This window comes from Clarias gariepinus, chromosome 19 (assembly GCF_024256425.1).
Source record: "Clarias gariepinus isolate MV-2021 ecotype Netherlands chromosome 19, CGAR_prim_01v2, whole genome shotgun sequence".
In the NCBI taxonomy this organism is placed as follows: Eukaryota; Metazoa; Chordata; class Actinopteri; order Siluriformes; family Clariidae; genus Clarias; species Clarias gariepinus.
The window spans coordinates 9330993-9343160 of record NC_071118.1 but is presented as its reverse complement, the minus strand read 5'-3'; the positions used below and the strand labels follow the sequence as shown (position 1 = coordinate 9343160).

The window sequence follows — 12168 nt, the reverse complement described above, 5'->3', positions numbered from 1 at the left end:
TGTTACTCAGGTGTTCAAGGATGAGGCGGTGGTGCCTGGCTGGGAGGGCAAGATCGTGGCGTGGGTGGAGGAGGATCATGGAGAGGGGAGGTAAAGCTCAGGAAATGCACATGAATGTTAATGTTTAATATCATTTTCCATAGAGTTGCTTTGATTTTCAACCAGTAGGTGAATTTGGCTTTTCTAAATGTAAACTCTTAAATGTGAAGAGTGTGTGAATGTGTGTGTGCATGGTACCTTGCGATGGACTGCTGTTTCAATTTAACGTAATAAAATTTGCAATGCAGCTCATTACATTTTTAAAGCAGCTTGTCCAGCACTGTACAGCAGTACAGTACAGTTTGTTCGACACTGATTTTTGTTTCACGCTGTCTTTTTTTTTTTTTTCTGATCACAGGATTTAACAGGAAGCCAAGAAAATCCCCGCTGGGATCAGATGTGGTCGGAAGGACGAACCGTGCCAATCTGTCAGAACAATTGCGCTTGTGCTGGATGTACAGATGTTCAGATCCCTCAATCGGAATTCTAAAATCCTCCTGTTTTGTGTACCTCTGTACCTCTGTCTGTCATTCTGTGAGTCTAGTAAAAGCAGGACAACAGAAGAGACACGCGGGGGTTAATTAGATGAGCAGAACGTGTTCCTGTTCATCCTGTTCTCAAAACAGCTGTCTACAGAAAACCAGGCTCCTAGCCAACGAATAATCCGCGGAGCTTTTCTTTAAGGAGTTGCCATGCTGCAGACGCCTGTAGTGTCAAATTAATGTTTCACTGTGACTGTAAGAATTCTGTCTAGACTTTAAAAGAACGTCTCGTCTCGTCTCGTCTCGCGTCTTATATTTTATAGATGAACAACCAGAGATTTGATACTTTTTTTTTTCTTCTTCTTTTTGCAGTAGGAAAACGGTTTATGAGCGGGTACGTGTGTATTATTATGCCACGAAGAATAAGTGAACATAGAGATGTATACTGTACTACTACATGGGTTTGTGTAGTTTTCCTGCCTTAAATTGACAGATGTTTGAATCTAAACACAATTCACGTTATCGAGCTAAGATTATTGATATCTTTTGGCACTGTAGTAACAAGCTAAAGTGTTAAATACACCAGCTGCCTACAGCGTAAATCTCTGAAGGAATTTTTCCTCCATTATGATGTCAGCTAAACTGACCGAGTTAGAAGATGTGTGAAGTTAAAGATGTACGCTGCCTTCAGTGAAGGCCAGGCCCATACCAGCGATTTAACAAACTTATCCTTTTTTCACCTTCTTTGTTAGTGAACTTTGTGAACTTTTCATTTTCTCGACCATTATTATTATTATTAGCATTATTTTATTATTATTATTTTTTTTTTAAACAAATGTATTTAAATCAGTCAGAATTCTATTGGTCGAGAAATAACAATGCTTTACTTCTGTTTCTCAACACGCAGCCCAAGCACTGAGTTTTCAGGACCAAAGTAAACGGTTAAGATATTAAACATGCTTTTTCATTAATATATATAAAGTCTAGTTTAAGTGTTTCTCAATACCAAGAGTGTGTGAAATAGGCTTGTGCTCCTGCTAACAATGATTTGAATTTTTAGGAGTAACACATTTAGGGACATGCAGTTATAGGAAAATGTTCATTGATCCCCATGCTGGGTGGCAACCCATCCCCAAATGTAACTCTTACGATTACGGCATTCAGCAGACGTCCTTATCCAAAATGACATTTTATCTCAATATACATCTGAGCAGTTAAGGGCCCAACAGTGGCAACTTGGTGATGCTGGGGTTTAAACCTGGGACCTTCTGATCAGTAGTCCAATGCCTTAACCACAGAGATACCCCTTCCCCCCATTCTCACCACCCATGCTTTTTTATTTGCAATAACAGCATGTCCTGACATGTTTTATTCCTGTTGTTCAGAATATTGCAATGTTTAAAAAATCATTAAAGAATGTCACACCATTTTTTTGTCCATTTCCAATAATGTTTATTACTTTGAAAAAGTTCGTTTCAGTTCTCACTGAAACAATAATTGCTCCTTACTTACTTATCAGACAAAAAACTGCAACACAAGTACAGGCAGAAAATGTCACTTTGCAGCCTTACTCTGAGTATTCATGACTATTACAAAAAACTAACACTGGAGACTCCTTTCATAAATGTTAAAAAAAAGGTCCCTTAACAAAAAGATTTACACTTATACACTTCGTTTTCATTATGTCTTTTATTATGCTAGGCGGCATGCTGGTGTAGTGGTTAGCCCTGTGGTTTTGCACCGTCAGGGTTCGATTCCTGCCTTGCGTCTGTATATGTGGAGTTTGCATGTTTTAATGGGTTTTCTCTGGGTGCTATGGTTTCCTCCCACAGTCCAAAAACATGCAGGTTAGACTAATTAGCATTTTCAAATTGTCTGTTGTGCCCTGCAATAGATTGGCCCCCATGTTGTACCTAAGTCTCCTCCTCTACAAAGGATAAGCAGTGTAGAAGAAGAATGATCAAAGATTAATCAACCTGTTATGATATTTATCACAATTTTGATATCATATTATATTTCTGACTCAACAAAGTTAAACATTGAGAAGTGATTCAAACGGGACTCTTGTAGTAGCTAAGTTTATCACAGGAGGGTTTTTGCTAGGTAGCTAAACAGACATACAGCCAACTTCCAAGTATTGTATTTAACAAAAAGTGCTTTTTTTCATTTTGATATTCCCCATTTCTCACCTAACATCTGAAAAAAGACTGCATTACAATGCCTTCTGAGATGCCTTCTCCACCACTGTTAGGCTATTGCAGTGCAATCTGGGTCTGTGAGTTCATGGCATCCAGTGCCCCTTTAACATTTGGGTAGTATCATGGACACTCTTATTTTACTCACTCTTGGTTACTTCCATTCATTTGTGTTTAATTTGAACTTGGGCAGTATAAGATGATGACAATATTTAAAGATTGCCTTAAATCTAACACAGAATGGCACAAATAAAATAAAATGATCAGCTATGCACAGTCTGCTTCATCGTAAACCATTTGTAGGCATTGCTGGTATTTGTAAGTCGCACCAGTTTATGAGTGATAGTACAGCGCTCCAAATACATTGCACTGATTTGGAAAGTGTAGCAGAGTTTACAGAAGAGAACCCGGTTGTGCCTGGACCGACCTGTTGCCAAAGCGGTCACCAAAATAAGATTTGTACCAGGGTGTTGCTTTAGAATGTTTTTAAATACGTATGTAAATATGGTTCAGGAAGAGAGGATTGATATGATTTTATACGATCAGTGTTTTATGAATTATGAATGTTTAAAAGAAATGTTCACAAAGAGGATTTTACCCTTTGGTTTACTGCAAGCTTTTCTCATTTTTCTTAGTTTTAAATGATTTCATGTACTGTTCAGTGCTGCACTTGAAACCTCAGCAACATCACTCAGATAATTCCTACTAGTGATTGTCAATAACTGTTGAATTGCAATAAACAATGTGAATATCAATAGTGGATTCCGTTTTATTTGTGTGATATACAAGGGTGAGTAAAATATTATCCGAACTTCGGTTATATTAAAACTTCTATTGGCTGCATTGCCTTATCAGCACTTTCCGTTCAAGGCTACTGTCTCCCCAGTCAATGCTGTGCAAGTGTGAACGTATTACGCCTGTTCATTTGTAATTGCAGCGAGAGCAAAAATGGATGCTCCACTTGTGATTTGCATGATAGAAAAGCATAGTGCAGTGATTTATTGCTTTTATTTATTTAAGCCTTTGTCCAACAGCAGCTTAGCAGTGCTGGTTCAGTTCCCATGAACATTCAGCAAGCGGAACTCCTGATCTTCGAAAAAATAATCAACGGATAACTTGTAATAAGAGATATATTTGTCTGTGAGGACTATACACACATTCACTCACCAACACCACTTGCTTGTATGTAAAAACACTCATATATCAAAGTCAATTTTTCCCTGTAGGAAATAACGAAGACTGATGATTCGTTTCACAAGCCAAAATATTTATATAAAAATAATTAGGACAAAATATAAAGTAAAAATTAAACAAATTAACCAGCACTTTACCTTTGAAAAGAACTGGTGTTAGACAAGAGAAGAGCAGGAGCAGGGGGACTACTTTGTTGGACTTTAACACACGCGCACACACACACAGAGTTTTATAAACAGTACTACAGCCTTTTACATTTTTTTTCTCACAAAGGCTTTTTTAAAAGTGCACATTTAAAAAATGCTTTGCGTGCACACACACACACATGGTCACAATGTTATAAGAAACAGTACATACACAGATGTAGACTTTACGAGTGACTCACGCACACTGAGACTGAGCATGGGAGATGACTACCCACAATCCCACAGTGCACAAGAGGGAAGAATCATTGTAATCAGTTGTGATCATGTGACGCTTGGCCGGCAAACCATACAGTATATGTACAACAGTACTCATAAATCAAGACCTTGGCTTGCAGACCAAGTTGCTCGCAATTCAAGGTTCCACTGTACTGTATATGGAGAAATAAAGGTAGTTTTTAGTCTCATAACCTACTCGGTCATCATATACACTGCTTTATCTTGTGTATGCTACAGGGCACAAGGGCCTAGTGTGTGTGTGTGTATATAGATATATATACACAGTATATATGTATATATATATGTACAGCTTCAAATACCTTGGTGTTCATATCACGCAGGACCTGCCATGGTCCTGTCACATCAACACTGCGGTGAAAAAGGCCCGACAGCGTCTTTACCACCTCAGGCGCTCACTCCAGCAATTGACTGTTCCCCCTGTTGCGGTCAGGAAAGATTTTCTGCTCCCTGAAGGCCAACAGAGAGACTGAAAGGAGCTTCTTCTCGAAGGCGATACGGTCTCACCAGATCACTACACTGGACTAAATCATCTCTGCATTTTTACACATTGCACAACACACAGTTATAGACATTGTACAGGATTAATCATCTCTGCATTTTTGCACACTGCACAGTAATAGACACTCATGGACATTACTCATCTGTACACTGGTGCACAGTTGCACATACCCGGACATTCATGGACATTGTACATTTGCACATTGTAGATTATAGACATTTATGGACCATGGACATTAACACACACATGCACATTTGCACTATACGAGTGACGCACGCACACTGAGACTGAGCATGGGAGATGACTACCCACAATCCCACAGTGCACAAGAGAGAAGAATCATTGGAATCAGTTGTGATCATGTGACGCTTGGCATTTCCATTCTATTTTCCTGGACATTTCCATTTAAATGAATCTTTTTTTTTTTTATTGTTAAGTTTTTTTTATATATATATTTCTTATATATTTTTTTAAATATTTTTTATTATTGTTAATTGTTTTTACATTTTTAAGGTCACGGGCAGTCGTTTAAGCAGTTCACTGCATATCGTATTGTGTATGACTGTGTATGTGACAAATAAAATTAGAATTTTATAGATACAGTGGAACCTTGAATTACAAGCATAATTCGTTCTGGAAAACACTCGTGAACCAAATTTAATTTTCCCATAAGAAATAATGGAAACTCTAATTATTCGTTCCACAGCCCCAAAAAATAAATACATAAAAATAATTAACACAAAGTATAATTTAAAAATAAAACAAATTAAACTGCACTTTACCTTTAAAAGAAAGTAAAAAATAAATCCCGACAGATAAGTGTTTTCCTGTGTGTGTGTGTGTGTGTGTGTGTAAACCAGCACGGTGTCAAATTACGTGCTCAGGCTGAGGGAGAAAATGTATTTTTAACCTTCTAATGAGACTTTCTTTTGCTTTACACGCAGTCCGGGGTTTCATTATATATATACACCCCATGGGATAGGCTCTAATGAGTGACCACTCAGACCAGAGGAGGGAATCGAACCCGCAATCCTGCAAAGCAACTGCGCTAACCACTAATCCACCGTGTCGCCGCTCTCAAAAGCGGGTTCTGTTATTCTGCGCAATCAAAAGTCTCGGTTTGACTTGAATGCCTCCTCACCTTTACTCCAGTCCGACAGGAGGCGCTAATGAGTTAATTCCGCTACACATGATGAGAGTTCGCGAAGAACAGGAAAACGTTTCCTCCACATGTTGTCTCTAATGAAGTCTGCTTAAACAGTCGAGTATTTATTACGAAAATGCGAATAAATAAAGGTAAAGGAAAGAAAGACCTTCCTCAAGACCCAGTTAAGAATTTTGAGAAATGGAAAAAGAAGCATGACAAAAAGAAGAAACAGACAACACGGCCGATGAAGAAACGCGAGTGGGAGATAGAGAGAGAAAACATCCAGAAGCTGGTCGCGAAGTACGCAGAGGCAAGTCAGCACGCGTTACCGCGCGCACTTCTGTACTCGATAGTATTAAAAAAAAAAAAAAAAACAGTACACATTGTAGGTTTAACATACTGCTCAGCACGGTAGTGTGCATAGGTAATGGGCTTTACTGCTTCCATGCTGTTCAGTGTTAGTTTTATTTTTGTTCCTGGTTGTGCAGTTCCATTTTATAGCGATAATATTTACTACAAAATGCTTGTCTTATAATATAACTGTAATTTAATCAGGATTTTACGCGTAAATAGTAATAACAAACATTATGGGATGTAGCTTAGCGTCTTGTGTTAAACCCATTACGTCATGGCTCATCACAGTGACTTAAAGGTGCAGTGTGTAATATTAAAACTGTAAAAATACTCTGAATATCAACACAAAATCAATTTTCAGGGTTTTCATTATACCTTTAATAGGGTTATTCATTCGTTTATTCATTTATCTTCTGCACCATTTATCCTGGGGGCCTGGAGTCTATCCCAGGTGACTTAGGGCACTAACACACACACACACACACACTCTTTAACACACTGCAGGGAATTTTAAGAACGCCATTCAGTCTAATCTGCATGTTTTTGGACTGTAAGAGGAAACTTGGGGAGGAGTTGTCGTCTTGGTCTCTCGGCTGCTCCCGTCAATGGGGACGCAGGTTTTACACTGGATGTCCTTACTGAGTCAAGTCTTTCATTTTACCTGTTCTTGGGACTACATCCAGTGGGGTTTGGGCATTGGGTGATACCAAGGGGAAACCCACAGGGAGAACACAAGCGCCATGCACACAGGCCTGAGACTGAACCCTCGACCCTGGAGTTGTGAGGCCACAGTGCTTACCACTGAGTCACCATGCCACCAACAGAGTAATTATAATCATCTCCGACTTTTCTGTACATATGAAAACCATGTAGATCTGCAGTACGAACGGACACCACATATTAATATTTACAATTATATACAATATTTTTATACTGGTGGCTCAGTGTTTGATGTGTCGTCTGCCATGCAGAAGGCCCGGGTACGATTTCCAGCCAGTGCCCAAACCCCAGACACTGGATGCAGTGCCGGTTCCAAGCCTGGATAAAATGGGAGGGTTGTGTCAGGAAGGGCATCCGGTGTAAAACCCGTGCCAAGTTTGTATGTGCGGACCGGATGGTCCGCTGTGGCAACCCCTTGCAGGAAGCAGCCGAAAGACCGTCAACAACAACATACACAATACTTTTAGTGTGTAAGTGAATGTATAAAATGTCCAAAGACTGATATAATGTATGTATGTGCAGGAGAAATGAGTCAGCCTTATGAGTTTCAATGAATCAGTCTGCGAGCACAATGATAGAAAATGGCTGTCCTGTAAAGCTGTCCTGATGGTGAATAATCCTAATTTCCTATAATGCTAAACAAGACAGAGTTTGCGGTATGAAACAGCTCTTAGACAAAATGGAGCCGTTCAAGCACACAGTCAACACCATGTAGAGTTGTCCTCGGCCCGACGTCTTTCCCTTTAAACAAGGTCAACTGACACTGCTGCATCACTGGGATTTCTCTAGCTATTTAAAGCCGCAGTCTTGCAAGCGTATAATGCGTTTTTTTTCCCTACTTTACATTCTATATTTGTGTCAAAGGTGTGTAGGACGCACTTTTCCGGACTTATGAACAAACCCGATTTATGAACATGATCTCAAAATGGAACTTGTTTGAATGTCAGGGACAGTATTATTATTATTATTATTATTATAAGTAAACATAATTTTAACACAACCCATTAAAAATAATAATTTATATAGTACAACAAGTCTATAAACAAGAAATGCATGAATTTTCCATGATATTAATATTAACACTGGACAATCCTGTAAACTTATGTACGCGGAAGAGGGTCGATTGCACTTTCCTCTGAGTGGTTTACGCTGTAGGTTTGGCTGTCTTTATGCGTCTCTGAGGGAAGGACGTCACTCTGCCGCTACGACTGCAGGTTGTCTCGTGATGAGGAAACAATGAATTGTTTTGTGCATCATAGAAATACTTTTAGAAGATGTGATCTACAGGGTGTCTCAAAAGTTTCCCTACATAAGGGAAATTAACAGTTTTTCTTTTATGCAAACTTTATTTACAGAGTGTTCTCTAGGTGATTGTGCTTTCTTTGTAAACACACTTGGAATCATCTCGCTTATCAGAATGATATCTTATCGCATTTGGTGTTATGCGGTATGCATGTAATTGCTTAATTATGTTAATTTCTCCCTATATAAAGACACTTTTGTGACGCCCTGTATTTTTTGGGGAAAAAAATGTTTTAGTGCATTTCCCTGACAGTGGCTAGCATTGCAACCTTAAGGCTCCAGGATTCTGATCTTGCGTGACTGTCTGTGAGGAGAAATTGTACAGTCTGAGAGCGACAGTGAGTAATGATCTCCTGTGGGGTTCTGCATTGCTCTTCACTGGTCTGACTCTTTGGCAGAAACAATTGCTGGGATTGGGTACTGCATTATTTAGTGCTTGACTGTATAAAAAGAACTGGACAAACCCTTCATCGTATCACCCATAGGTTTTCTGAAGAGCGGCTTTGAAGCTCAACTGAGAGAGCTCTGATTGGCGCCATCTTGGCAGGAGCTGACTCCACCTAAATCCTCATTAATTCATAAATGTGAAATGGGCGGAGCAAACAGAGCCTGGGTGCTGGTTGGAGCATGCTTACTTACCTCAGTTACTATTAGCTAGGTAGCTTAGCTTTAGGTTAATGTAAATTTATATACTTGACACTACTTTGCATTTGGTTGAACTTCTCCATCCACCCATACATAAATGGGAAATCTAGTTATAATCTAGATGCAAGTGTGTTTATTGTGTGTTATATCAAGTGATTTCATATTCTGCATGGAGCTACAGTTTTTGTCATACAGTAACAGAAACCATATAAGCGAGTGCCTCCAAGATACTGAGCTCCACATGGTTTAATGGGTTTTTCTGATGATTTCGACATGCAGAGTGCAAGACCACACACTTGGGTGTCTTGTCTCGGCTTTATTATTTTGAGACGAGCATGGGGCGAATCTTGCCTGTGCTCTTTAAGAAGCAATGATTCTTCAATCATCATTTTAAGACAATTAAGTGTGTCTGTTATTTTTATCTCGCAGATAAACCCAAAAGAAGCCATTAAGTTCTCAGATTTTCCACTCTCAAAGAAGACTCTAAAAGGTATTTGATATCAACATCATTTTATTTTCCTGCTATGCTTTAATTTGTGATCATGCCTGATAACAGCATGTGAACGTGTTATTCTTGTCATGTCGACAGGACTGTTAGAGGCTCAGTATCGGCAGCCCACTGAGATCCAGAGACAGACCATTGGCTTCGCCCTTCGAGGAAAAGATGTTTTGGGAGCTGCAAAAACCGGCTCAGGGAAAACTCTGGCTTTTCTCATTCCTGTAAGCGATCATGGCGGAATGACTGAAAGACATGACGACTTTGATGCTTTACTTTTGATTGATTTATATGACAGTATGAATAGCTTGCTTTCTTTTGTTTATTTATTTCATCCTAAATTCTTCTAGGTGCTGGAGTGTCTGTATCGTAACCAGTGGACAGCTATGGACGGTCTCGGCGCTCTTATAATATCTCCCACTCGAGAGTTGGCTTATCAGACATTCGAGGTGCTGAGGAAAGTAGGGAAGAACCATGACTTCTCAGCTGGACTTGTTATTGGTGGAAAGGTGTGTTTTCTGTTTATAAGATGAATATTTGTTATTTGCTTGACAGTACCTAGTAGGGTATCACCAAGGACCATCCAATACAATATTATCATGATACTTAGGTGCCGATTTAATACTATACAATACCAATAATTTTTTTTTTAAATAATGAAAAAATAAATTGAGATTCTGTAAATATCACAAGCTTTAGGAATATTGCGATTATGTATTATTATTTGTTATAACGTGGATTGCCACCCAGTGTGTGAATAGTTTAGAGCGCGCCATCTGCATGATTATAGAGTTCTTTTCTAATATCGTCCATCATGTTTCAAGGATATTTTAAAGCTACCTACAGGTTAGCAACAAGCAAAACTTGACTTATTGGCTATAGAGACATCCAGGTCAGTCCTGTCCTTTTAAACGTTTCTATTAATTTCTAAAAGGACAGATCCCCCCCCCCTTTTTTTTTCCCTCCAAAGTGACTTCTTGTCCAGAAAATGCAGTCCACATAATAATTAATGCTTGTTAATAATGTGTCTGGCTGCAGGACCTCAAGGACGAGTCGCTGAAGATTCATCGCACAAACATCATCATTTGCACACCAGGACGTCTGCTACAGCACATGGATGAAAATTCCTCATTCCACGCCTCAGACCTGCACATGCTCGGTACACACCGGCTCAGGGTGTCGTGTTAACTTTGAATAAGTTCTGAGAGATAATTTGGAATCATAAATCCAAAGCTAAAAAAATGGGTTTAGGTTTAATTGTACAAAATTATCTAATTAATGTGAAAAAAAGTGTTTTCTTATGAATGAATTATAACTTGGATTTTCTGAATGTCATAACAGGACCTATCTTGGTACAAATTATTGTAACGTGCTTTTTATTCAACCAAATTAGATGATTCGGTGATTAGATAAAACGTTAATGTGTTTCTCCTGACAGTTCTGGATGAAGCTGACAGAATTTTAGACATGGGCTTTGCCGACACGCTCAACGCCATTGTGGAAAACCTTCCGAAAACCAGACAGACGCTGCTGTTCTCCGCCACGCAGACCAAGTCTGTGAAAGACCTGGCCAGACTCAGCTTGAAGGACCCCGAGTATGTGTGGGTTCACGAACAGGCCAAATTCAGGTATCAGTGTTTCTGCGTCTGTTTCACTTTTTGCACCAAAGCTTTCATCTCTGCTTATTGGTGAACCTGAGACTGAGTGTTTCTATTCTGATCTGCTCTCTGTTTCTCTCCAACCTCAAGTGACCATCGTTATTACCTTTAGATTATGTAAAACGTCTGCCACACAAATCACTGCAAATGAGCTGTTACTATGGAAACAATAATGTATTTGAACGAGCACATTAATATAAACCTGCAGTTTCCCTTACAGCTGGAGCAGTTGTCAGAGCTACTGTTAGAGAAAATGAAAAATCAACCAAGCATGTTTGAGAATTTTGAAGCAGTGTGGTATGGGTAATGAATAAACATGACGGTGTGCTGATATCCAGTAATATGCAAAAGTTTTTAGCACTATAATATCCTTAGTACATATTTTGTTATGTATGTTTATTGTGGCTGTATTATTCTGTACAAAGCCATTCACTATTACCAAACACACCTTAAAAAATAATAAATAAGTCAAGTTAGTTAGGTTAAGCCTTTTATTTGTCACATATGCATTACTGCATAGTTAAATTCTCAGTGTAACTGGGGTCGGATCACAGAGTGAGCCATGGTACAGCGATCCTGGAGCAGATAGGGTTAAGAGCCTTGCTCAAGAACCCAGCAATGGCAACCTGATGGAGCTGGGGCTCGAACCACCAACCTTCCGATTATTAACTTAGGGGCTAGTTTTACTGAGCATGCTGGAGAGTCTTCTGGTAACTTTGTCATAGACTGTTTTTTTTTTTTTTTTCTTTTTTTTTGCATCCAGAACCTGGTCTTTCATCTTATATGTTGTTATTGTTATAGGCATTCAATTATTTATCAAATATAAAAAATAAATTTGCATCTAATATTAATAATACAGAAATAATAAACATATAATATTAACAGATAATATTTTTATTATTATGCCCACATTTGCATATCAGGAAACATCAGTTGGTTGTTAATAGTAAAATCCTGAGTTCTTGTATAAAGGTGGAAAGTATTTCCTCTTCTC

At 38.8% G+C, this 12168-nt stretch overlaps 2 protein-coding genes across 6 annotated transcripts in view; both read left to right on the top strand.

The window, feature by feature from the left end:
• dixdc1b (DIX domain containing 1b) overlaps positions 1–1347 on the top strand; it is a 39685-nt gene extending 38338 nt beyond the window's left edge. For all 3 annotated transcript variants that reach the window (XM_053478631.1, XM_053478632.1, XM_053478630.1), the window contains exons 20-21: positions 11–90; positions 398–1347. In XM_053478631.1, coding sequence (XP_053334606.1) covers positions 11–90; positions 398–404 — 87 coding nt within the window. In that variant the 3' untranslated portion in view covers positions 405–1347. The remainder of the gene's footprint in view (positions 1–10; positions 91–397) is intronic.
• A 4696-nt stretch (positions 1348–6043) lies between these two features.
• Positions 6044–12168, top strand: part of ddx10 (DEAD (Asp-Glu-Ala-Asp) box polypeptide 10) — a 52424-nt gene continuing 46299 nt past the window's right edge. Inside the window, exons 1-6 of one of the 3 annotated variants that reach the window (XM_053478697.1) lie at positions 6044–6309; positions 9450–9510; positions 9610–9740; positions 9867–10025; positions 10555–10675; positions 10955–11144. In XM_053478697.1, coding sequence (XP_053334672.1) covers positions 6133–6309; positions 9450–9510; positions 9610–9740; positions 9867–10025; positions 10555–10675; positions 10955–11144 — 839 coding nt within the window. In that variant the 5' untranslated portion in view covers positions 6044–6132. The remainder of the gene's footprint in view (positions 6310–9449; positions 9511–9609; positions 9741–9866; positions 10026–10554; positions 10676–10954; positions 11145–12168) is intronic. The other 2 variants (XM_053478695.1, XM_053478696.1) reach the window with 2 other exon arrangements.